We start from the raw sequence: 24790 nt of genomic DNA, 5'->3' as shown, positions 1-24790 counted from the left end.
TCAGGCCTAGCATACAGTTTCTATCCAGGGATTTCCTTAATCTTACAGATGCTTTATTCATTGTCAGTTAAAAATGTGTGTTATAAATATATATGTTCCGTTTATAATTAACATTTATCCTTGCAGGGCACTGCTGTGTTCCCATTGCTGTACTCTGTACTGAAAGATGAAGCGTATTTCAAAAAACCCTTTGATTTTTATCCAGAACATTTTCTTGATGCAGAAGGAAATTTTAAAAAGAATGAGGCCTTCATTCCATTCTCTATAGGTAAATCTAAACAGATCATGATGATGAGAATTTCAAAGGCTGGGCAGTATATACAGTAGTTTTTATTGCTTAACAGTTTTAAAAACAGTTACTTGAGCTGGTTTGGTCTTCCTCTTATTGTAGAATCCTTGCACTCTTGTGTTCTCATAATCACATAATGACACCATGCTTGAAATAACTGTCATTTTTATGAAAAGATCACATCTTCCTGAATTGTAATACAATAATGGAGCTCTTTGATATAGGATTGACCATTTTTATCAATCAATCAATTTTTATTTTATCAATCTTTTCATTTTTGTGCCCAACAATCTTTTTTTTGGGAAGGAAATGGGGTTGATTTACTGAAGAGTGCCACATCTGGTGCAACTGTGCTTGGGGATCAACTTCTAACGTTAGCTTTTTAAATTAAGTTTTGACACAAACCTGAAAGCTGATTGGTTTCTATGCAGAGCTGCACCTGATTTTACACTTTCCAGTTTTAGTAAATCAACCCCACTGTTTTAAACAATAAAATCTATGATAAATAGTTTGTTTATCACTATGGAGTGAATTTATAAAAAAATATTTCATTGCAATTTATCCAGTAAAAGTTAATGTATATTTGTTCTGTGCAAAAAGGGTAAAAATGAATATTATTAGGCTATATCCTGTGCTGTTTGACTATTTCCCATTGATTTAAAACAGAAATACTGCATTTAGCCACTAGATGGTACTAAGTATCATAGGAAATGTTATTTGGCACATCTAGTGGGAAAAAACTGAATTTTTGTAAAATCTTACCTGTAAAATTCCTTTCTCTGAGTCCTCCGACAGTCGCCGCCTCTTCATATTCGTCACATATGGGGTATTAGACTTTGCTCCGAAGGAGTAGCTAGGCAACAGAATATGTTAACATTAAGGCTTTTAACATATCCCACACACAGGGGGTGGTCCCCTCAGTCAATACCCTCCTACTTCCTGCAACCATATCTCAGTTTTAGTGGAATAGCAGTAGAGTATACAACCAAACCCCAAAAGAGGGGCGGGGGCGGCGACTGTCGGAGGACTCAGAGAAAGGAATTTTACAGGTAAGATTTTACAAAAATTCCGTTTTCTCTTACGTCCTCCGACAGTCGCCGCCTCTTCATATTCGTCACATATGGGGACGTCCCAAAGCAGTGCAAACATGAGGGGTGGGAAACGCATCCGCGCCGAAAAGGCAACGCAGTCTCCGCATCAAAGAAAGGAACCTTACCAAAGGAAGGAAACCAGCTGGGCAACAGCAAAAAACAAGTGCTCAACTGGAGCAACAACCCAGGAAAAGACAAAAAACCAGGGGATACGAAACTTATCCCAACAGCCAGGAGTCCCCAACAAGGGACCCTAGGGAACAGCCGCACTAAGAACCTTGCGGCCAAAGGAAGCATCCGCCGATGCCTGAACATCTACTTTGTAGAATTTTGTGAAAGTGTGCACGGTCGACCAAGTCGCCGCCTTACACACCTGGGCTACAGAAGCCCCATGACGACAGGCCCAAGACGTACTCAAAGATCTAGTAGAGTGCGCCTTCACAGGTACAGGAGGAACCTTCCCCTGCAAAGCATAGGCCTGTTCAATGGTCTGCCTGATCCATTTGGCGATGGTAGAGGCCGAAGCCGCCATGCCCTTCCGAGGACCCTCTGGAAGAACAAACAAGGAGTCCGTCTTTCGAAAAGACTCATGCCCCGTACACACGTGCAGATTATCTGAAGACTTTTGTCTGCAGACTTACCAAAACCATATAATATGAGGTCAAACCTAAACACTTTCAATTTGTATGCAATCCGGCAGGCCCTTGCACTACATAGAAAAGGTAAGTCTGCAGACAAAAGTCTTCAGATAATCTGCACGTGTGTACGGGGCATCAGTCGATTTAAGGTAAACCCTTATCGCCCGAACAACATCCAGAGAATGCAATCTCACCTCCTTTGGATGTTTAGGCTTCGCGTACAGCGAAGGCAAGACAATATCCTCATTAAGATGGAATTCCGAAACTCGTTTCGGAAGAAAAGAAGGATTAGGTCGCAAGACCACCTTATCCAAATGAATAACCAGGTACGGAGACTTGCAGGACAAAGCCGCCAGCTCCGACACTCTGCGAGCCGAAGTGATCGCCACCAAAAAGGCGACCTTTTTGGACAACATAGACAACGAGATCTCCCTGATCTGTTCAAAAGGAGCACGTTGCAACACAGACAGAACGAGATTCAAGTCCCAAGGGGGCAGAGGATCCCTCCTAGGAGGAACCAGATGCCGCACACCCTGAACAAAAGTGCCAACTAAGGAGTTGGAAGCCACGGGACGTTGAAACAGAACGGCCAGCGCAGACACCTGACCCTTTATCGTAGCCAGCGCCAAACGCTGATCAACACCCGTCTGAAGGAAAGACAGCACACGGGAAACCGAGTACGTGCGGGGTGAAAACCCCCTGGACTCACACCAGGCAAAATAGGCCTTCCAAGTACGGTAATAAACCTTCCCCGAGGAAGACTTCCTCGCGTTGATCAAAGTATGAACGACCTCTGGAGAGAGACCCTTCTCCTTCAGGACCTCGGTCTCAACAGCCAGGCCGTCAAAGCCAGTGACTGTAAAGCAGGATGGTAAATCGGTCCTTGAGACAGTAGATCGTCTCGAAGAGGCAGACGCCACGGGGCGTCGACCGCCAGATTCACGAGGTCTGCGTACCAGGACCGGCGAGGCCAGTCCGGTGCCACAAGAATCACCGTGCTGCGTTCCGAGTGTAACCTGCGAAGGAACCTGGACAGAAACTGAATCGGTGGAAACGCGTACATCAGCCTGTACTGATGCCACGGGGCCACTAACGCGTCCGACGCGTCTGCCCGAGGGTCGCGCGTCCTTGCCACGAACCTTCTCACCTTGTTGTTGAGACGAGACGCGAACAGGTCCACATCTGGAAGACCCCACTTCGCGCACAACATCTGGAAGACAGCCGGGTGGAGAGACCATTCCCCCTGATCCAGGGTCTGGCGACTCAGATAGTCCGCCTGCCAGTTCTCCACCCCCGGAATGTGAACCGCCGTTATCGCCGGGACATGAGTCTCGGCCCAGGACAGAATGTCGGCCACTTCTCGAGCCGCTCGGGCACTCCTGGTGCCCCCTTGGTGGTTGATGTAGGCCACCGCCGTGGCATTGTCCGTCTGCACCCGAACCGGGCAGCCCTGCAGCCGGTCCGTCCAGCGACGAAGACAGAGACTTATCGCACGCAATTCCAAAATGTTGATCGGAAGGGAAGACTCCCCCACCGACCAAGTCCCCTGGGCGGACAGAACGCCCAGAACTCCACCCCAGCCCGACAGGCTGGCATCCGTGGTGATCACCGTCCACGAGACAGGACGAAACGACTTGCCCCCGGACACCAACGGGGACTGGAGCCACCACAGAAGGTTTCTTCTGGTGCGATGACTCAACGAGATTTGAAGATCCAGGGATTGAGGTCGCCCGTCCCACCTGGACAGGATCTCCGCCTGGAGACCCCGCGTGTGAAACTGGGCGAAGGGAATCGCCTCGAAGGCCGAGACCATCAATCCCAGACATCTCATGCACGTCCGCAGAGACGAGTGCGGAACGTCCCTGAGGGACCTGACTTCCTCCTGGAGAGTCCTGAGTTTGTCTTCCGGCAGGAAGACCTTCGCCTGCACCGAGTCTAGAATCATTCCCAGGTAGGGAAGACGAACCGACGGACTCAGTGTCGATTTTGGAAAATTTATCGTCCAACCAAACTCCTGCAGAGTTTGCATCGTGACAGACAGGTCCTCCTCCAGACCCTGGCTGGTCGCAGACCGAACAAGAATGTCGTCCAGATACCCCAGGACAGAAATGCCCTGGGCCCTCAACAATGCCAGAACCGGTGCAAGCACCTTGGTGAAGACCCGCGGAGCCGAGGCGAGACCAAAAGGCAACGCCACGAACTGGTAATGATCCTCCGCAATGGCAAATCGAAGGTACCTCTGGTGACCCTCGAAAATGGGGATGTGAAGATACGCATCCTTCAAATCGATGGAGGCCATGAATTCCCCCTGAACCAGGGCAGCCACCACCGACCGCAGGGATTCCATGCGGAACTTGCGAACCCACACAGAGCGGTTCAGAGCCTTCAAGTCCAGAATTGGACGAACCTTGCCCTCCTTCCTGGGCACGGTGAACAGATTGGAATAAAACCCCCGAAATCTGTCCCGATGAGGCACCGGAACCACCACTCCCTGAGCCCTCAGGTCCCGCACCGCCAGGTGCAGGTCCCGCAAACGCTCTGGAGACAGTTGAAGATTTGAGGGAAAAAATCTGCTCTCCGGCCGAGAGAGAAACTCGATCTTGTAACCAGATCGAACGATTTCCTGAACCCATCTGTCCCGCACACGGGCCAACCAGGGCTGAAGAAAACCGAGCAAGCGTCCCCCCACCCCAAAACTGGGTGAGGGCGCCCCTTCAGGCCGAACTGTTATGGGCTGCAGATCCGGATTGGCCGGATTTCTGTTTCCCAGACCAGGGCTTCTTCTGAGAGCCTTGACCTTTGAACGGCTTGCCCTTGTAGTGCGGCCGAAAGGCATGAAAGGACCCCTGAGGGGGCCGAAAATTAGCATGCTTCTTCCCAGAAGCTCCCTTAGCCTTGGGGAAATGGGGCAAGAGAGTGCTCTTACCCCCGGTGATCCCCTTAATCAACACATCCAGGGACTCCCCAAAAAGGCGAGACCCATCATAAGGGAGATTGGCCAAGGTCTTACGTGAAGACTGGTCCACCGACCAACATTTTAACCAAACCAGGCGGCGAGACAACACCGCCACGCTGTGCACACGTGCAGCCAACGGAACCAGGTCCAGGTCCGCATCACACAGATACATGACACCCTGGTGGATTTGATCCACCATATCCAGGGTCGCCGGCGAGGCCGAGTCGGCCACCAAGACGCGCCTAAGCATCTGCGTCCAACTTGCGATCGCCTGGGCCGCCATGAGAGAAGCAAACAGAGCCTTAAGCATAGAACCCGCAACAGAATAAGTATGACGGGCAAGAGACTCCAGTCTCCTATCCGTGGCATCACGGAACACAGGGGAATCCTCTGCAGGAATCGCAGTGGCTTTGTTCAAAACCGCAATTGCGTGATCCACTGGGGGAGGCACACACCACCTCTCATCAGTGGAAGGCGAAAAAGGATAACGCAGCTTGAATCTACTTGGTACCGCAAAAGGTTTGCGCAGATTGCGCCATTGTTCCTTAACAGCGCGCTGAAAATCATCATTGCAGGGAAAAACCTGCGGCGTCCTGCGTTTTCTCTGCGTCCCATAAGCCGCCAAGGCGGCGGGGGGACACACTTCGTCCTGCAAACGCAGCGTTTGCTTTATGGAAGCAATCAACTCATCCATGATTGCAAGCTCTTCAGGCGAGCCAGGGGGAGAATTATCAACCCCTTCAACTTCAGCCTCCACCTCGGACCCCACAAGATCCAGGGAGGAGCGGGACCCCGATAAGGAGGCCCCCGCCATAACAGCCCCATCACCTTCACCCTCAGAATCAGAGGAAAGAGCAACTCTGGGCCTTTTAGTAGATTGAGCAGCCACCAGCATCTGCACCTGAGCAGCAAGGCCAGCCACAATAGTGGCTAAATCCCCCCCTGGGGGGGAAACAGCGGTCCCCTGGCTTTCCACCAAGGCTGTAGGAAATTTGCCCTCCTGAGAATCCATTGCCCCTGTAATGCCAGACAACAAAGGGTTAACTGCCCCTTTTAAGCAAGCGCGGCAAGCGCAGCCCACCGCACCACACTCAAGCACAATAAGACCCCCACAGGGAATATGCAAACTGAACACAGGCAATGGATAGCAAGAACAGAAGGATAAAACCTGAGGAGACCCTCGCCGCTGCTGCTGCCTCGATCGGTGTTCCAGGAAAGAGGAAGTGATGCTGCCAGGGCGCTCTATGTAAGCCTATGGAGGCTACAAGAAAATGGCCGCCATGCATGTAAAACATGCGGCCGGAGCGAGTGTAGGCAAAATGGCGCCGTTTGGCGCCGAAACCGCCGCTCCACAGTGCATTAAAACACACATTACATTCCAGTATCAGAATACATGTCAGATCGCCGCAGCGATCGCTGTGTATGCCCAAACATGCCAAAAAAACATGCCCCACAGCTTCACACACTGACCAGGCTGACACACACAGTGTCACACAGCTCCCCCCCCCTGCAGCCCACAGCATGCAGCCGAGAGATAGGGAGACAAGCAGTGTGAATAGAGGCAGGTTACACAGTCCCAGACTGACACCCCCCCAGACAGACAGGTCCCCACATAAATACACTTACCTCACATGGCGTGGGGGACCCGCACAGGCGAACAAGCCGCTGCACATGAGGCAGGGAGAGTCGCATTCAAGACGCACAAAATGGGGGTTAAGAAACCGCACAGCGTCCAGTGAGGTAGCCACCTCACCAAGCATCCCTGCACCGAACAGGGATGGGTCGTTCACTGGGCCAGGAGCGTTACCTGGCTGAACGCTCGATGGCAGACTGGGAAGCCACTGACCCACGACCTGCGACCAGGGGGATCAGCCCGAGACCCAGTCCGCATGATCCTCTTCATCAGAAGAACTAACTAACGCTGACAAAAATAACAGCTAAGTAAAGGTAGAGAGAAAACTCAAACAAAATCTTAAAAAGAAGAAAGAGTCTGGGGCAGAAAGCCCCAGCACAGAGAGAGCCAGCCACTCCTGACAAGCTAGACATTAAAACTGAGATATGGTTGCAGGAAGTAGGAGGGTATTGACTGAGGGGACCACCCCCTGTGGGTGGGATATGTTAAAAGCCTTAATGTTAACATATTCTGTTGCCTAGCTACTCCTTCGGAGCAAAGTCTAATACCCCATATGTGACGAATATGAAGAGGCGGCGACTGTCGGAGGACGTAAGAGAAATGTGATATTGTTCATTTTAAATGAATGAAAATCATTCCATTAGCACAAAAAATAGAAAAAAGAACATTTATATTTTGCCCCCATTTGCATGAAATGAATATGCATGCAATTTAAATGACAAATTCCTTTGAATTTTATTTATTTTTTTAATAAATACAACTCTATGTGTATAGTCAGTGTTTGAATGAGAGAAAATGAATGGTAAATAATCATGACTACAACCTGTTGCTGTGCTAACCCTGTAGTCAATGTGGAACCTTGTTGCAATAGGGCTAGTTTTACTTATTTTTATTTATTTATGTATTTGATAGTAACTGTTCTTCATAGTTTTAAGCTACTTTTGGTTGATTTTATTTCTATGTATGCCTACTTGGTAATATACAGATAAGAGCTAAGCAATGTAGATAAAGCTGATTGTGCTCTGAAATACACTTGTTGTATCTATCTCTAGGCAAAAGAAGTTGTGCCGGTGAAACCTTGGCCAAAATGGAGCTTTTCCTCTTCTTTACATCCCTTCTGCAGAACTTCACCTTCCAGGCTCCCCCCGGGGCTGAGATAGACCTTGAACCAGCAGAGGCTGGAACCCATGGACCGAAACCTTACCAACTTTGTGCAATACCTCGCAGTTAATCGATTTATTTAACCAAAGTAATATGAAATAAGCTCAGTTTAGATACATCTCATCTAGCAAAAAAGAACTGGATCTGCAGAAGCATACTCCTCAAACACCTGCTTTATTCATGTTTGTTCCCTATGGGTTCTTTAACCAGCTGTGGAAACTGGATGTACTCCACACGCCCAAAAACTCTTGATCAATGTTTATGAGCCTCACACTTGCCAACAATTCCCTATATTGAAAATGGCAGTTGGAAGATGCTGTGTAAATAAAGCAGCTGAAAATGGACCACCTGATAAGCATTGTTCACGTGCTAGATAGGGAGATGCAATGGAAAATGTATTTTTGTATCTACTCTGCTTTACTTGTTTGAAGATAAAACAGATGAGCCTCAGTCTATGCATGATTTCAGTAGAAGCAACCTGACAAGTAAAAATAATAATAAAAAAAAAAAAAAAAAAACTTTTTAAAAAATGTGTTCATATTTTACCCCTTCTTCACCCTTAGTTTACCCTAATCAGCCTTAATTAACCAGTTCTGGACAGGAAAGATTTGCCCTATTAATGACCAGGCCATTTTTTGTGATTCGGCACTGCGCTAATTTAACAGACAATCATGCGACACTGTTCCTAAATAAAATTGATGTCCTTTTTTCCCCATAAATAAAGCTTTTTTTGGTGGTATTTGATCACCTGTGCCATTTTTTTTGCGCTATAAACAAAAATAGAGCGACAATTCTGGAAAAAAAATCAATATTTTTTTCACATTCTGCTATAGAACATTCCCCCCCCCCCCCCACAAAAAAAAATAATAAAAAATAAAAAATTTGTATTCTGCTAAATATTTTTGGTAAAATAATCGCAATAAACATATTTTGATTGGTTTGCGCAAAAGTTATCCTGTCTACAAACTAGGGGAAAGATTTATGTAATTTTTATGTATTTATTTTTTTACTAGCAATGGCGGCAAGCTGTGATTTTTAGCGGGACTGCGACATTGCAGTGGACAGATTGGACCCCAACTGACGTTTTTTGACACTTTTGGGGGGGCCAGTGACATTACTACAGTAATCGGTGCGAAAAATATGCACTGTTACTGTAATAATGACACTGCAGGGAAGGAGTTAACCTAGGGCTGATCAAAGGGTTAAGTGTGAGCCTAGGGGAGTGTTTTCTAACGGTGGGGGGAGGCACTTGTGAAAGTATCACAGAGGCCTGTGATCCTATATGGGAGGATTACAGGCACTCTGTGATCATTTCAAAGAGAACAATGGTCTGCTGTGTTTACAACAGCTGACCGGTGTTCTCCCTCAGCGGGGAGCGATCGCGGGTGCCCAGAGGCAATGGGTGCCACCAGTCCCGTGCATAGGCATCCCCGCTGCATAGTGGGGGTGGGCATGCGCCGCCGGCAGTGCGTGTTCGCCCCCCAGGACCGACGTTCCCCTACGTCGGTTAGTGCAGCTGAGCCAGCCTGCTGCAGTAAATCTGTGGCGGGCGGTCGGCAAGCGGTTAGGGTGGAAGTAAAGGCTAATATAATTTAGGTTAAAAATGTTGCTTTCCTCTCTTCGTACCTATTGCTCTATATTGGAATGTCACCCAGTAGATTCCATGGCAGTCCCTCCCATCCTCTGAAACAGCTGATCACTAACACAGAGCTGGAGATTAAAAAGCTGCTAAATAAAGTATTTACAATGCACTCTTTTACAAACAGCATGTGACATGGGTATGAGGAAGGGGAAGCAATGCTTTTAACTGGATATTACTTCCACTTTGACGCCTTCTCCCTCTTCTCCCCTTAACTATTATTTTCTTGATGTTTTTTTTTTTCCATCTTTCTTAACAATTATTAAACTTTTTTTTTTTTTACATTTTTTGTTCATTATTTGCTTTTTGTCACATTAAAAAACAAACAAAAAAAAAAAACTTAAAAAAAAAAAAAGAAAAAAAAAAAAGCCTTTATTTCATTTGTAAATAACCTTTCAATGCTTTGTACAAGAATCATACTTCTTTTGTAGTAATAAATGGAGCAAATTATAGAAATGTATACTTTTTTTCTACAGTATTTTTAAATGAAAACTGATCAAATTAGAATATAGTGCTTTTTTTTTTTCTTTTTAATATTGATACAATTTGTCTGTGGATTACATAGTAAAATAATATGTTTTGAAAAACAATGTCACTAAAAGAAAGTCCTATTTGTCCTAAAAAGATATATGTAATACTTTGTTGTCCTCACTAATGATAAAGTTATTGCCAAATCAATAGGACCATAGCAGAAATGTTGCTCTGGTTCATAGGAAGTGTACAGGTATGAGAGCTAAAGTGTTTAACAATTTCACACTGGCAGACTTTTTAACAACTCCTATTGTTATAGTGCAACTCTCGAGAGCCTGCACATGCATAAATATTAAATAATAATAATAGTAGTAGTACAAATGATAATAATAATAATTATTGTTTTCAGAATTAATGAATTTACTGTGTGGCTTTACAATAGCAAATTTGGAAGTTAGGTCACCTTGTACATGAATGATACAAAATAACTCAATGATTAATATTCGACGATCTAGAGCATGGGTGTCCAACCTTTTGGCTTCTCTGGGCCACATTGAGTGCAGAGAAATTTTCTCGGGCCGCATATAAAATATATACTATAGTTAAGGTATATAAGTAATAAAACGCCGCCGCACTCTTCCCGCGCTGCCTCGCCCCCCCCCCCCCTCCGCATTAATTTAACACAACTAGAGGATGACCACTGAAATGGAATTAGTATACAGAGGTTTACTTCTTCTGAGTGATATTAAAGGAACACTCTAACCGCCATGACCACTTCAGTGATTTGACGTGGTCATGGTGGTAGGAGTCCGAAACACTTCACATGCTGAGATATTTACAATTATGTGCAGGGGGCTAGTTGCACCCCCTAGCACATATGAATTAGGCAGCCAGAAAATGCCTCACCAGTGCATGCCCATCCAATGCAGCCTCACCAGTGCATGCCCATCCAATGCAGTTGCAGCCTCTGCCTATAGTTGGTTGGAAGCCGTTGTGGCCTTGCCCCCGACTCGACTTCCTTCCTCCCCAGAAAAAAATAAAAATTGTCAGGGGGAAGTGGGCCGCATTGGCTACAGTTCCGGGCCGCATGCAGGTTGGACATGCCTGATCTAGAGCGTCAATGTAGGGCATCTCATCTCATTTCTCAAAACTGAGATATACAATTTTTTTTTTTCAAAACTTTTTAACCAATAAAACATTTTGTAATACAAAAAAACTACGGCTGGTGTCTGTTTTCTGAGACATTTGTAACAGTGTCATTAAAAATGTTTGTTGTTCTCTTACCAGAAAACACTTTTTATTTTCTGATCCACAAAGGCATTCTGATACTTACAAGATCAAGAAGTTATGGGGGTATTTTTGTTATAGAAATTATTAGCAAATTATATTTTGAAAAGTAGGACACAAGTGTGGGTAGGGTACAGTGTGGTGCTTGGGCGCAAGGAATACACTTAGAGGCCAGGGTAGATGAAAACACTATGATGAGAGAGTTCCAACAATGGACAAACAGGCCGATGGGAATATACAGCTGAATGGAGCCACTTACAAACAGTAGTAGAGGATCGAGGTCCTAGATTGATGCCAACAGCTTCTGTAGAGAGGAGCGGGAATGCTGCCTGGCCAGTCCAAACCCAAACAGGTGGCTTCCTTCGAGGAGATGGTGCAGTCCCTGCACTCTTCCTACTCCTCAGGAACCTTTCCCTACCACTAAGCACTTTCCCTGTCAGACAGATCACTTGTCCCTATACTGCCCACTCGCATAAAGTTCATCAAATTCAGGAGCCAGATTCTTATTTAGACTCCATTTGACCCAGGATGGCTGCCGAGGTCACAAGGGATGCCACCGTCCAATTGGACAGCTGTCTCCCTGGACCTGCAGGAAGTCATAGAGGAACAAGGTTCTTCAGAACTTCCTTACCTATCTGCATTGCCACTTCGATCAAGCACCTACTACAGTGGGGAGTACAGGCTGCACCTGCCTACACACATCTAGACCCTTCTTGACGCAATTTACTGAGTTGGCTTCCAACAGCTTTAATGGAAGGCAGGAGCACGTTTTCACTGTTCTGCCCTTACAAAATGCAAAGGTTAAACCTCTTTTTCTCCAGATTGTGGCAGGGTGACTCTGTGCCACTGTGTGTGATGAGGCCGCTTTTGCAATATTTTGTATCAAGCAAGCACACTAATGGCACAGGTGTGTGCTGGCTTCATATAAGAACCAGAGATAGAGCTCAGGGCCCCACCCATCTGAGGGGGTCAGTATGAGAAGAGAGACATGGGAAGTGCTGGTGTGCACCATGGTGTAAAAAAGGTACTGATGGTCAGGAGGACCCTGAAGAGGTACAAGAGAGCCAGGAAGCTGAATGTTTTGTTTGATTTATGGTGATTGTGAGAACCCTCTGTGTGGGAAGACATATCTGTATGAATTTCGTTTTTTTAAATAAAGGTGGGCAGGAAAGCCTTGAAAACGATATCTTGCGTGTAGTAAACTCACTGTTTTGGCATCACCATTGGGCTAAGAAATCCCAACATGTCACAAGATGCAAAGATTGACTTTGTGCATTTTTTGATGACGTGTGAACAACTTTGCACTATGGTACTGGCAAATAAGAATTTATAAACTCTGCCCATCAAGTACTGAATTTGCAAACTCCTTTGAGTCCACCAATAAATCAGCAATGATAAAGGGGATATTCTAAAATCCCTTGATTATCTTGGGTTGGGTGCACCTCCTATGCACCCCTCTTATTTGGGAATTCTGTTGGAGATAATGGATGGTGAGAATAAGTGGGGCAATTGTGCATAGTTCTGCTAAAACTTTGGTTATTCTAACATTGTGTCCTCTTCTTTGTGAGAAAAGGCGAGAGCAGCCCTGGAGTGTGAAAAAGATGCCTATACACGATAAGCCATTGGGTGTATATCCAGACATCTCCAATAAATATTCCACACCCACCAGATGAACAGGAGGACTCAACGCATCAAGCGACTCCTTCAGGGCATTCACCAACTGACAGAGGTGTGAGATATGGGGTTATCATTCAAAGCTCTGTAAAAGGCTTAATTTCTATGCTAATCTGGTGAGTTTTTTTCGGAAGGAGAGAGGAACCCACATGGTATGGTGAAAGGGTCACAAGCTTGGAGTAGCCTGATTACGTCCAGACAACTTAGCAGTGTCACCAATCCATGAATAATACTGATCGTGCAGTGGACTTTTATGTGAACTGCCTTTTTGTCATTTGGATATCTGTTTAAATGTACACACTTTAAGCACTGCCAGTGCTGGTGTGATTATTACATTTTGCAGCACCTTTGGAATGTTTAATATTTGATATATTGATAGTGGCAGCTAACTCTTAGATCTTCTTCATATATTTTTTTTACTTCAGATATCGTACTCAATTTTGTGGCGCTGGGTGTGGTTATACAGTTTTGACTGTCTCACCATTTAATTTTTATTTGTAAATTGCATCTCAAAAATGATCCTTTACTTTAGAGATAAATGCATCTAAAATTGACTTTTTACTGTAAATTTAAGTCTTTCAGCTCCCACATGCTGATCCTTTAAATGGTCAGTGATTTTACCCATGATAGTAAATAAAAAGAGAAGACATCACGTGACAGTGCATCTTAATGGGGAGAGAGACAACTCCTACAGATCCAATTGCCAGACATAATCCTGTATATAGGAACAAAGAGACAAGACGAGAAAAAGAAAGTATGTGTATATGAGATTAGTTACTACTTTAACCTCCACAAATAGGATCATTACTGACAAATAGTGAAGCCATGAAACATTTACCCTTTGAGCTTATGGCTATTTATAGGTGAAAGACTGCGGGTCATGTGTGGAGGACATCCAAAGGGAAGATGTTGTGTTCCAGGATGGAGGAGATCAACAAGCTGCCATATGGTAGTATCATTCTCCCTTAAGATTCCATGGGGTGCCCAGATATGGTATAGTTAATCGATAAGGAGATATTCCATAGGTCTAGTAAATAGTAAAGATGATATTATATAGATATAGAGCATAAAGGGTTTCCCCAAAGTTGTTCCCAATAGCATAATAACTCCCATTAGTAAGGAAGATGATAGTCCCAAAATTACTCACTCCTCCAAGATGGCCTCCTCCTGCATGTCCACCGCAGTCTCACCAGGAGACAAGCGGCGTCTCAAATAGGCGCCTCAATCTGGACTGAGGTGCCTATGTCTCATGGTGAGACTGCGGCGGGCATGCAGGAGGAGGCAGAATGTTCTGCTGGTTTTAAACAGTTTTACACTATGTGCAGATGCTTGCTATCTCTCCCACACGTATCTGTGAGCTATGAATTTGCCTGATGAGGTTATCCATGTGTCGGGAGCGTGTCCTTTGAGAATTGATTTTTTCCACTAATTTCCGGGTCAATTTGATATCTATAACAGGCGTCAGGAAGTGTTGGATACGTTTGGAGTGATTTAGTTTAGTTCAATACTTGCAGTATATAAGTCTACATTTTCTGGTAAGCATGCTTGCTTTAAACATTGGTGATGGACCACAGGTTGATAGTGGATATTCCATTGCCTCAAGGGTGATACCAATCCAATCCTTTATGGGACTCATATTTTCAGAACAAGGACAATTGATTATTGGACTATTGATTTTTTGTGTTTAATAATTTTTTTGTTTGCACTTTATTATCACTTGATTATCACGTTTAGAATGCTATTGATATCTCACATTGTTTAGAGTGGTTTACAAAAAAACAAATATTGTGGCGCTGTTGTAAAATAACAAAATTTAAAAAAAAAGAATAACAATGTTAAGGATAAAACATAGCAAATCAATAAAGTGCAAATAACATGATCTAAATGTTATAAAGTGCATATATACAAAGCATATAAATGAAATTCATGCCAACCAGAAAGGGCTGGTATTAAACATATTGTAAAGTGCATTTTGTGAATATAAAGTGCATCAAATTCAAAAAAGTTGATAAAGCAGTCTCTGTGGCTATAAGGAAAAACCACCAAAGTGGAAAGGTGCGGAAAACTCCTCTTGCATGAAGTGTCTTCACTGTTATCGATTTGTATAACCTCCACCAATATATGAAACAAGGGGGGGACTTACCAGACAATTAGGACCCAATAGAGCTTACACTCTTTAGGTCACTTGCGCATGTATGTATGAATGACAATCATGATATCACTGGCACTGGAATGGGTTCAGTATTCCTCAGCATCCACCAGACATCTCATATCAAAGCACATAAACCAGTAAGTATCCTCTTATGATGTCAACACAGACCGGATATTATCCTCCTTGTGAGCTCAACAAAAATAAAGGACTCCACATAGTGTGTACCCCTGTAAAAAGAAATGTAATCTAAATAGGAACACTTACATATATCCAATATAAAAGCGCTAGTTTATGCATAAAATCATCCAGGCAAAATCACAGCAACACCTGCAGCAGCCCCGACGCAGCGTTTCGTCTCATAAGACGTCCTCTGGGGTGTCATGCTGTCGATGTGGCTGTAAATAAATACCTTTCAAGTAAGCCTCAACATTTAGAATTACCTCTGGCTCCTCAATTGGGCTTAATCGTGTAAAGTCAGTCACTTCCTGTGAGTAGCAAGATGGCATGGGTGCATGCTCTCCAAGCCTCGTTAAGAGGAACCTGAGGGACAAATACTATATGAAAATGTGCATTTCAAACCTCTCTGACAGTTCAAATCGGAAGCGGCAGGGAGGTGGCACGAGCTAACCAAGCCTCGTTCTAGGAGACCTAGAAACCTGGCGTGATTATAGTACGTCCGCAGCCACCGCAATAGGACCTGGAGATAACCATAACAATCCCACGGCAGAAGCAGAAGTGATGTTAGCGATAACCACTCAGCGTGACATGATGAAATGCAAACAAAGTAATGAACAAATCGGGGATTCTAAAACTAAGGACAAAATAATCCCATTTGTCAACCTGATCAAAAAAATGATAACCAATAAAGGGGAACTCCAAAAAGAATCAATTTTTTTTTGTCTTACGCATCATTTACAGTGCCTTGCAAAAGTATTCGGCCCCCTTGAACTTTGCCACCTTTTGCCACATTTCAGGCTTCAAACATAAAGATATAAAACTATAATTTTTTGTGAAGAATCAACAACAAGTGGGACACAATCATGAAGTGGAACAAAATTTATTGGATATTTCAAACTTTGTTAACAAATAAAAAACTGAAAAATATTGATATGGTTTTTCACTCCCTTCCCCTTTTCTGAGAAGGCTTTCCACAAGATTTGGCACGCTCCGCCAAACCGGACCGCCCCGGCCTATGTTCGTCCATCACTAATTGAGAGTGGCATGACTCTGTCCACAAAAGAGTTCTTGATATTTGTCATAAACCCAGGACAGCCCATTGCCCCTCTGTTTTAATTGGTCAGGGGTATCCGTCAACGCTCCTTTGATCCTAGAGAAAAGCTTGCTCAAACTTGGCTATGAGGAGTTCTCATGGTAACATCAAGAAGGAACATCTTTTAACCACTTAAGCCCCGGAAGATTTTACCCCCATTCCGACCAGGGGGTATTTTGCGATTCGGCACTGCGTGAATTTAACGCACAATTGCGCGGTCGTGCGACGCTGTACCTAAACGAATTTGACGTCCTTTTTTTCCCACAAACAGAGCTTTCTTTTGGTGGTATTTGATCACCTGTGCGATTTTTTGATCACGCGCTATAAACAAAAAAAGAGCGTCAATTTTGCAAAAATAGCAATATTTTTCACATTTTTTTATATGAAATTCCCCCCAAAAAAAATGTAAAAATCTAAATTTTTAAAAATTTTCGGCCAATTTATTTTATGCTACCTATGTTTGGTAAAAAAAAAATCGCAAAAAGCGTATTTTGATTGGTTTGCGCAAAAGTTATCGCGTTTACTAACAAAGGGAAAGATTTTTGTCATTTTTGTTGTTTTTTTTTTAACGCGTAATGGCGGCGATCTGCGATTTTTTTTGCGGTACTGCGACATTGCGGCGGACAGATCGGACCCTTGACTGACATTTTTGACACTTTTGGGGTTACCAGTGACATTTCTACAGTAATCAGTGCTATACATATGCACTGTTACTGTAAAAATACACTGGTAGTGAAGGGGTTAACTTTATTTGGAAGGGAGGGGCTGTGTGTGTCCCTAGGGGCGTGGTTTCTACTGTGATTGGCTGTGGCTCTAGCTGTAAGGACACTGATCAACGGATCTACATACCAGATCCGTTTTATCAGTGTCTTTGCAGCAAGGAGAATGACAGGCAGTTTGTTTACACAAGCTGCCTGACATTCTCCCTCTCCCCCGCCGATCGCCGAGTGACCGGCGGACATCGGGTCCGCTGGTCACACGCGCGGGGGGGTCCGTGACCACGCGGGAGTGGGAGTGCGCCCCGGGGGGCGCGCGCTCGCTCCCTAGACCCTCACAAGCAAACAACGTAGCCCTACGTTAGTTTGCCTGTGAGGGGCTGACCGCCGACGTAGATAGTCGTGCGGCGGTCGGCAAGTGGTTAAGTTTGAGAACCAATCACACCTGGCTCACTTATTGAACTCTGGTAACACTCAGGACTAGGGATGATCGAACGGTTCGGGTTCATTGACTGTTCGAAAATTTCAAACTTTTTGCTGAAAATGTTTGGAAATTCGGCAACCAGAACCGACCAAAATGCAATGGGACAGGAACTGGGCTTTAAAAACCTGTGATTGGACCAGAACCATCAGTAAAAGCCAATTGAGGGGGCAGGGGGATGCTAGGAATGTGATTGGAGTGACTAGGGGGTCCAGAGGCCAATCAGTAGTGAATACGCCCCCCAGTATATAACATAGCCCCGCCAAATCTCTAGCATTGTAATATAGGGATGTGAAAGAGAGTGGAAGCATTTCTGTTACTCCTGTTTCAAATTGTCATTTAGCAATTATTAGTGTGAGGAAAGGGATATCTAGTGTAGTTAGGGTACTATTTTCCACTATAGTTAGATTCAATAATCTAGTTTCTGTAGGGAAAGTGTTAAGTGTCAGGGGACCGTAGTGTAGTGTAGTGTAGTGTAGGGTTAACTGACTCTGACTGCTATGGCAGGGTGACCAAAACCTTCCATGTCAGGGTGACCGCTATAGAAAAAAGATTGTTTCTATTAGAATTGCAGTAGAGCAGGATAGTGGCTTCGCTACTTTCACACCTGGCCGTTTTTGTTGCAGGCGTTTTATTGGGCATTTTTTGGGCGTCTTTGGAGGCAGGCATAACATCTGAACTTCTGTATAGGGGTATATATACACACACACTTATATGTATTTATACACATACACACATATAGGTGTGATAGGAGCGTAGCCCTATGCCTGCAAATTATTTCATTAGCGCAGGCATAGGGTTCTGCTACTTTCACACCTATATATGTGTATGTGTATATATACATACATGTGTGTGTGTATATTGTGACAGGAAGTCAGGTAAATCTGGGAATGTAGTCACTGAGAGGAGACACATTCCCACCTGCTTTGAAAGTTCACTGATACTATAGGGTGTTGGCTGCAGAGAGAGCCAGCAGGAAGTTGAAAACCATTCAGCTGTTCAGAATGAGGAGATCAAGGCCTCTATAATTTGTCCAGAGAAAATCTATTGAGTGCTGCCTCCTGTCGCCGTGTGGGCTGGGAGAGGAAGGCAGACATACGTGTACCTCCCGACGCCGTGTGGGCATGGGAGAAGGACTGCTGCCTCCTGTCGCCGTGTGGGCTGGGAGAGGGGGACAGTCGGATGTGTGCCTCCCGACAAGCTGGTGAGCATGGGAGAAGACCCCCTACAGCGATGTGAAGCTAAGGAGGGTAACCACGAGTGAAGACGTCTCAAAGGTGAGAAGACAAAGTGTTCCATGTGAAGAGTGTGAAGAGTAAAGGGACCTGTTAAATGAACTGTGTTCAATGTGAAGAATCTGAAGAGTAAAGGATCCTGTTATAAATGAACATGTGCTGTGTGAAAGAAAACAAAGGGACATGTTCCATGGACAATGTTTGTGCTGTGTGAAAAGCAAACAAATGGACATTTGAGTGTCTGCTGTAGGATCAGCAGTGTCGGCCCAACAGTAGGTTGGAAAGACTTCTTAGGTAGGTTCCAGCTGTGAGAAGGTAGCCGCCCACAGAGGCAAGGATTTATTTTGTCTTTTATTTTATTTTGGCTGTTTTGATGCTTGCAATTGTGTTAAGAAAATTGCATGAATAAATCAGTCTTGTTTTCAACCTCTAATCGGCTATCTCTCTGTGAAAACGCACCCCCAAAGGGGTCACCCATACGCCTACCACCGAGCTAATCCCTTACATATGGTGGAGGATGCGGGCATAAGCAGAGATCCCTGCAAGGAAGTGCAAATGTTTGATGAACTTTATCTGGTGCATGAGATTGCACAATCTATGTGTGCAGGAGAGAAGATCCTGACAGAAAAAAAAAAGTGTTTTAAAGAGACAGCGGTCTCAAAATTATTTGATGAACTTTGTTGTGTCTGGTGCAAGTGACTGCACAAACTGTGTGCGCAGGAAAAGAGATCCTGCAAGAGAGAGAACAACTACATGTGTTAAAGAGACAGTGGTCTGAAAATTTTTTTGCTGGACTGTGAAAAATTTGTTTGTGGAGTTATTGAAGATGGGGCGATCCAAACGCCTGAAAAATGCAAAGATAGATGAAATGAGAGACCGAATTCTATGGATGGAGGGGATGCTACCATTTGAACCAGCCCCATCCATGCCTGAACGGAATCGGCTAAAGAGAAAAGTTGTTGTCCCTAGCAACACTGGGGCAAATGAAACTGCTTTGGAGACGCAGGGTTCTCAGATGAAAAGTAAACCCAAAATGGGGGAGATGCTGAAACAGCGGAGCTTTGCAGCTCAACAAAAGGATCACCAAGAGAGCATGGCAGGCTGGAAACAGAGACGCCAGCAGCCAATGGAGGCCATCGGTTTGGAGGAAACCGAGTATGTGTGCAGGGCTGAGTTGGATGCCTTGCAACGGAAAATGGAAGAAAAGGAACAAGCCGTGGAATTGCTTAAGATGGAGCATAGAAACTTGCAGGAAACGAATGAACTACTCAAGTCTCATGTGTCACAGTGGGAAGAAACCACTGCTCTTCTTTTGGTCGAGTTGCAAAAATGTCAAGACACTATAAAGGAGAAAGATACCATCCTCATGGAAAAGGAAATTGAAATTCAGACTTTGCAGAAGCAAAGCATGTGTGAAATGTTGGAGTTGCGTAATCAGCTGGAAAAAAGTCTTCAGTGTTTGGAAGTTACAAAAATAGACCTGCAGGAGTCGCAGGAACAGAATGTCGCTCTGAAAACGACATTGTCTCTCAGCGACAACGAGAAAAGTGAAAGAGAGGCTAAATTACTGAGTACTGTGTATGAGCTCACCACTTTGAGCAATGTGGTAGATGAATTACGTGCAGACTGTGAAAGTTGGAAAGGTGAAGCCCAACGTTTCCAGCAGCAGTTAAAGGAGAAAGAAGCCTGTGTGGCAGAATTACAGTCTCATTCCCAGAAACTAGCCAATGAGGTTAAGGCTCTTATGCAGGGAAAAGGAGATTGTGAACATAAGAGGGAAAAAGTAGAGGCACGGCTTCTGGAATCGCAAGTCAAGGTGTCAGAAGGTGACCGATTGTGTGCTAAGCTGTTAGAGAAGGCAAACCGATTGCAGGTTGAGTTGGACAGTGTCAAAAATCGGCTTTCTCAAGCAGACAGCAAATCTAGAGAAATTGCGGAAGATTTTTCTATCTTGGAATCGCAGCTGCAAGACACGCAGGAACTCTTACAGGAAGAGAGGTGTCAAAGGCTGAGTTTTAGCACAAAGCTCAAACAAATGGAAGATGAGAAAAATGGCTTCCTGGAACAATTAAAAGAGGAGGCGGAAGCAAAGAAAAACCTATCAGAGCAAGTCGCAACATTGCAAGCTCAGATAGCGGATATGAAAAAACGCATGGAAGAAAGCGTTGGTTCATTACAGTGTGTTGAAGATGTGAAAAAGAAGTTTGATCAGATGCTTGGTGAAGAGAAGACTGTGTCTGCAAAATATGCAGAAGAACGCGCCCGTGCAGAAACGGAGGTGCGTGATAACGAGAGCAAAGCCCTGTTCTTGGCTCGCTCTTTGGAGGAAGCTCTAGAGTGTAAGGCTGAACTAGAAAGTGTTGACAAACAGCTGCGTACAGAAATGGAAGAATTGGTCAGCTCCAAGGATGATGTTGTGAAAAGAGTTCAGGAGCTAGAAAAGTCTAAGCGAGCCTTAGAACAGCAAGTAGAAGAGATGAAGATTCCGTTGCAGGAACTGGAAGAGGAATTCCAGGCAACAGAGGATCTGTCCCAAAGAGGGGATAGTGTGCCTGATGCAGTTTTTAAAAGGATCAGTGTTTTGGGGTCTGTCCTGAGTGAGCCTCAGAAATGTGATGACATGTGGCTTGAATCACCCCTTTGGAATAAACCGTTCCTTCAAAAACTTCAAGCATTGGAAAATGTATCATTAGAACTTCAGCAAACAAAGGAGCTGAGTAAGAAATGTGATGATTTCTCAGTTCAGGCTGAAAACCTAGTGGGGAAAACTAAGGCTGTTGGTGAAAACGTGAAGCAAATGAATAAGTGCCTTTCAGGGAGTGTTTCCAAAATGGAACTGGTAAAAGAATGTGTTGCAGTTCCATGCTTCTTCACTGATGCAGAGAGGAGGTCTATAATGGATACCACCCAGATCGCTGGGTTCAACTGTGTTGTTGCCTTTGACCCATATGATGATGGAAGGAAAGTTGATAAAATACAGACGTTTCCTGGAACAAAGCTAAGTGAAGCAGAGGTTCTCAAAGTTTTGTGGAAATCATTTGTTGATTGCAGAGAGAGGCGTCTTAAGAATGTTGAAGACTTTAAGACTAGCAAAATTGAGTTGCCTATGGATCACGGACCTCCATGGTGGATTGGACAGACGGTTATGAGGGACAAGCTGTCTGACATTTATGAGAAAGCTGTCAATGAAGATGACAGAAACGAGAAGGAGCAAAATGATGCCAAAAATGCAGTTGAAGAATGTGTATATGAGATGAGAGACAAACTGTGTGGCATTTATGAGAAATCTGTCAATGAAGATGACAAAACAGTTTCATCCGGAAGCTTGAGGATAATAGGAGGCTTATCAGTGAGTCAGCAGTGCCTGACACATGCGTGCCTGGAAATATGTGTCCCAACCCTAGGGTTGAAACAAGAGGGGGGGGTATGTGACAGGAAGTCAGGTAAATCTGGGAATGTAGTCACTGAGAGGAGACACATTCCCACCTGCTTTGAAAGTTCACTGATACTATAGGGTGTTGGCTGCAGAGAGAGCCAGCAGGAAGTTGAAAACCATTCAGCTGTTCAGAATGAGGAGATCAAGGCCTCTATAATTTGTCCAGAGAAAATCTATTGAGTGCTGCCTCCTGTCGCCGTGTGGGCTGGGAGAGGAAGGCAGACATACGTGTACCTCCCGACGCCGTGTGGGCATGGGAGAAGGACTGCTGCCTCCTGTCGCCGTGTGGGCTGGGAGAGGGGGACAGTCGGATGTGTGCCTCCCGACAAGCTGGTGAGCATGGGAGAAGACCCCCTACAGCGATGTGAAGCTAAGGAGGGTAACCACGAGTGAAGACGTCTCAAAGGTGAGAAGACAAAGTGTTCCATGTGAAGAGTGTGAAGAGTAAAGGGACCTGTTAAATGAACTGTGTTCAATGTGAAGAATCTGAAGAGTAAAGGATCCTGTTATAAATGAACATGTGCTGTGTGAAAGAAAACAAAGGGACATGTTCCATGGACAATGTTTGTGCTGTGTGAAAAGCAAACAAATGGACATTTGAGTGTCTGCTGTAGGATCAGCAGTGTCGGCCCAACAGTAGGTTGGAAAGACTTCTTAGGTAGGTTCCAGCTGTGAGAAGGTAGCCGCCCACAGAGGCAAGGATTTATTTTGTCTTTTATTTTATTTTGGCTGTTTTGATGCTTGCAATTGTGTTAAGAAAATTGCATGAATAAATCAGTCTTGTTTTCAACCTCTAATCGGCTATCTCTCTGTGAAAACGCACCCCCAAAGGGGTCACCCATACGCCTACCACCGAGCTAATCCCTTACAATATATACCCCTACACAGAAGTTCAGATGTCATGCCTGCCTCCAAACATGTCCACAAAAAAGCCCTATAAATGCCTGCAACAAAAAGCCGGGTGTGAAAATAGCGGAGCCACTATCCTGCTCTACTGCAATTCTAATACAAACAAACTTTTTTTTTTTTTTTCTGGTTCTGGACATGCTACAGAGCTGAAACGTCACAGGTACACTTTTTAGACCCCCCGGACACTAAATCCAAAGAAATCAATTTTTTTTTTCAATAATTTTTTCAATAATTGTCTCTCTATCAAAAATGACAATTTTTAAGAATGTTTTTTTGTGTTATTAATAGTCTCTGGGGCATGACCCAGAACCCTAGGCACTTTTTAGGGGCATTTATTGGGTTTTAGGGCTTCAAAATGGTGTTTTTTGATTACCGAAGTTCGGGTCCCATTGATTTCAATGGGGTTCTGAAATCCGGGCCAAACTTTCGGGAAGTTCGGGTGTTCTGGTCGAACCGAACTTTTCAAAAGTTCGATCATCCCTACTCAGGTCATTGAATGCAAGTATTCTTATTTCTCAATTCCACCTTATTTTTCTAATTGCTGAATTGTGTCTCTATTTCTTTGGAACACCTTTTTCTGTAAATATTTTATTTGCACCAATTTTAACCTTTTTATTGTTAAACCTTATTTTGAAAAGTGTTAATCTTGTCCCTAAGCTCTTAAACCAAACTAACAAAGAACCTGTCTCCTGAAGAGTGCTACTGTATAGAATAAATCCTCCGAACATTCCTGTCTGTGGTGACAGTGCGTGTTACAGACGATTATTCTCCAATCATAATTGGTATTTCTAAAATTACGAGCGTCCTCTGGGCTCATAACGTAGAGGTGGTGGCAGTGAAAGGGTTAATTGCTTAATTAGCCCGGTGACAATCGCTCTCAGCCTGCTGGCATCTAGATTGTGGTCCCGCAAGCTGGAAAATCTTTGTGCATGGTGCAGCTGAGAGTGGCATTGTTACGTAAGTGAAGGCAGGGTGGGAGATTGGCTGGTCCTTGGTCACGAGTTAGTGAGAAGGGCAGGGATCTGATACCCGCCACCGTGACAGGGGCCAATATAAGGGAGAAGGTGGGGGGCTCAACTACACAGCTAGGCTATTATGGTCTCTGTAGTACCACAGAATCTACCATTTTGTATTAAAAGGCTATTTATCCACCATTTTAGAAGCTTTCCAGGTACTGACACACTACTTAACTAGGAGTATTGAAAGTGAGTAGTACTAGTGTCCAGTCCACTGTCTTTTGCACTGCAGCTCCTAGATTTAATCATTGCAGACAGTGAGTGCACTACTGCAGCAGTTTATGTAAATGTTGTTTTGAGAAGCCTTTAGTTATTATTTTCCCATCACTTTATTTTTCACAGTTGTCTACAGTTCTAGGATTCGTTTGTTCACATGATGTGAAACTGATGTACCTGCAAGTGAAAGCTGTTCGGTTTTCCTATCAGTTTTCATGCAGGTAAGGTGTGAAGAATGAGCTTTTAATGCTAAAAATGTTAATAAACAAACAAACATTAACATGTTCAGTACCGAATTTGTGTCAAAAATTGTCTTTATTTTTCAAAACTTTAAATGTACAAAATATTGGCCCATATCGGCCAATACCGATACTTTGTGACCAAAATATCGGTATCCGCCCTGAAAAAAAACATATCGGTCTATCCCTAATACACACTACACAACTTTTGTTGTTCAATTTCCTTTAGATTTACCTTCAACTATGTAGTGCAAGAGCCTGCCCAATTGCATACAAATTGA

At 44.3% G+C, this 24790-nt stretch overlaps 1 protein-coding gene across 1 annotated transcript in view; it reads left to right on the top strand.

Moving 5' to 3' along the window:
- LOC309551316 (cytochrome P450 2B11-like) overlaps positions 1 to 24790 on the top strand; it is an 87086-nt gene that overhangs the window by 18496 nt on the left and 43800 nt on the right. The window contains exon 9 of the mRNA XM_082251851.1: positions 127 to 268. Within this exon, the coding sequence (XP_082107977.1) occupies positions 127 to 268 (142 nt within the window). The remainder of the gene's footprint in view (positions 1 to 126; positions 269 to 24790) is intronic.

This window comes from Pelophylax lessonae (assembly GCF_965119305.1).
Source record: "Pelophylax lessonae genome assembly, chromosome: 3".
NCBI lineage: Eukaryota > Metazoa > Chordata > Amphibia > Anura > Ranidae > Pelophylax > Pelophylax lessonae.
This window is presented reverse-complemented; position numbering and strand designations above follow the sequence as displayed.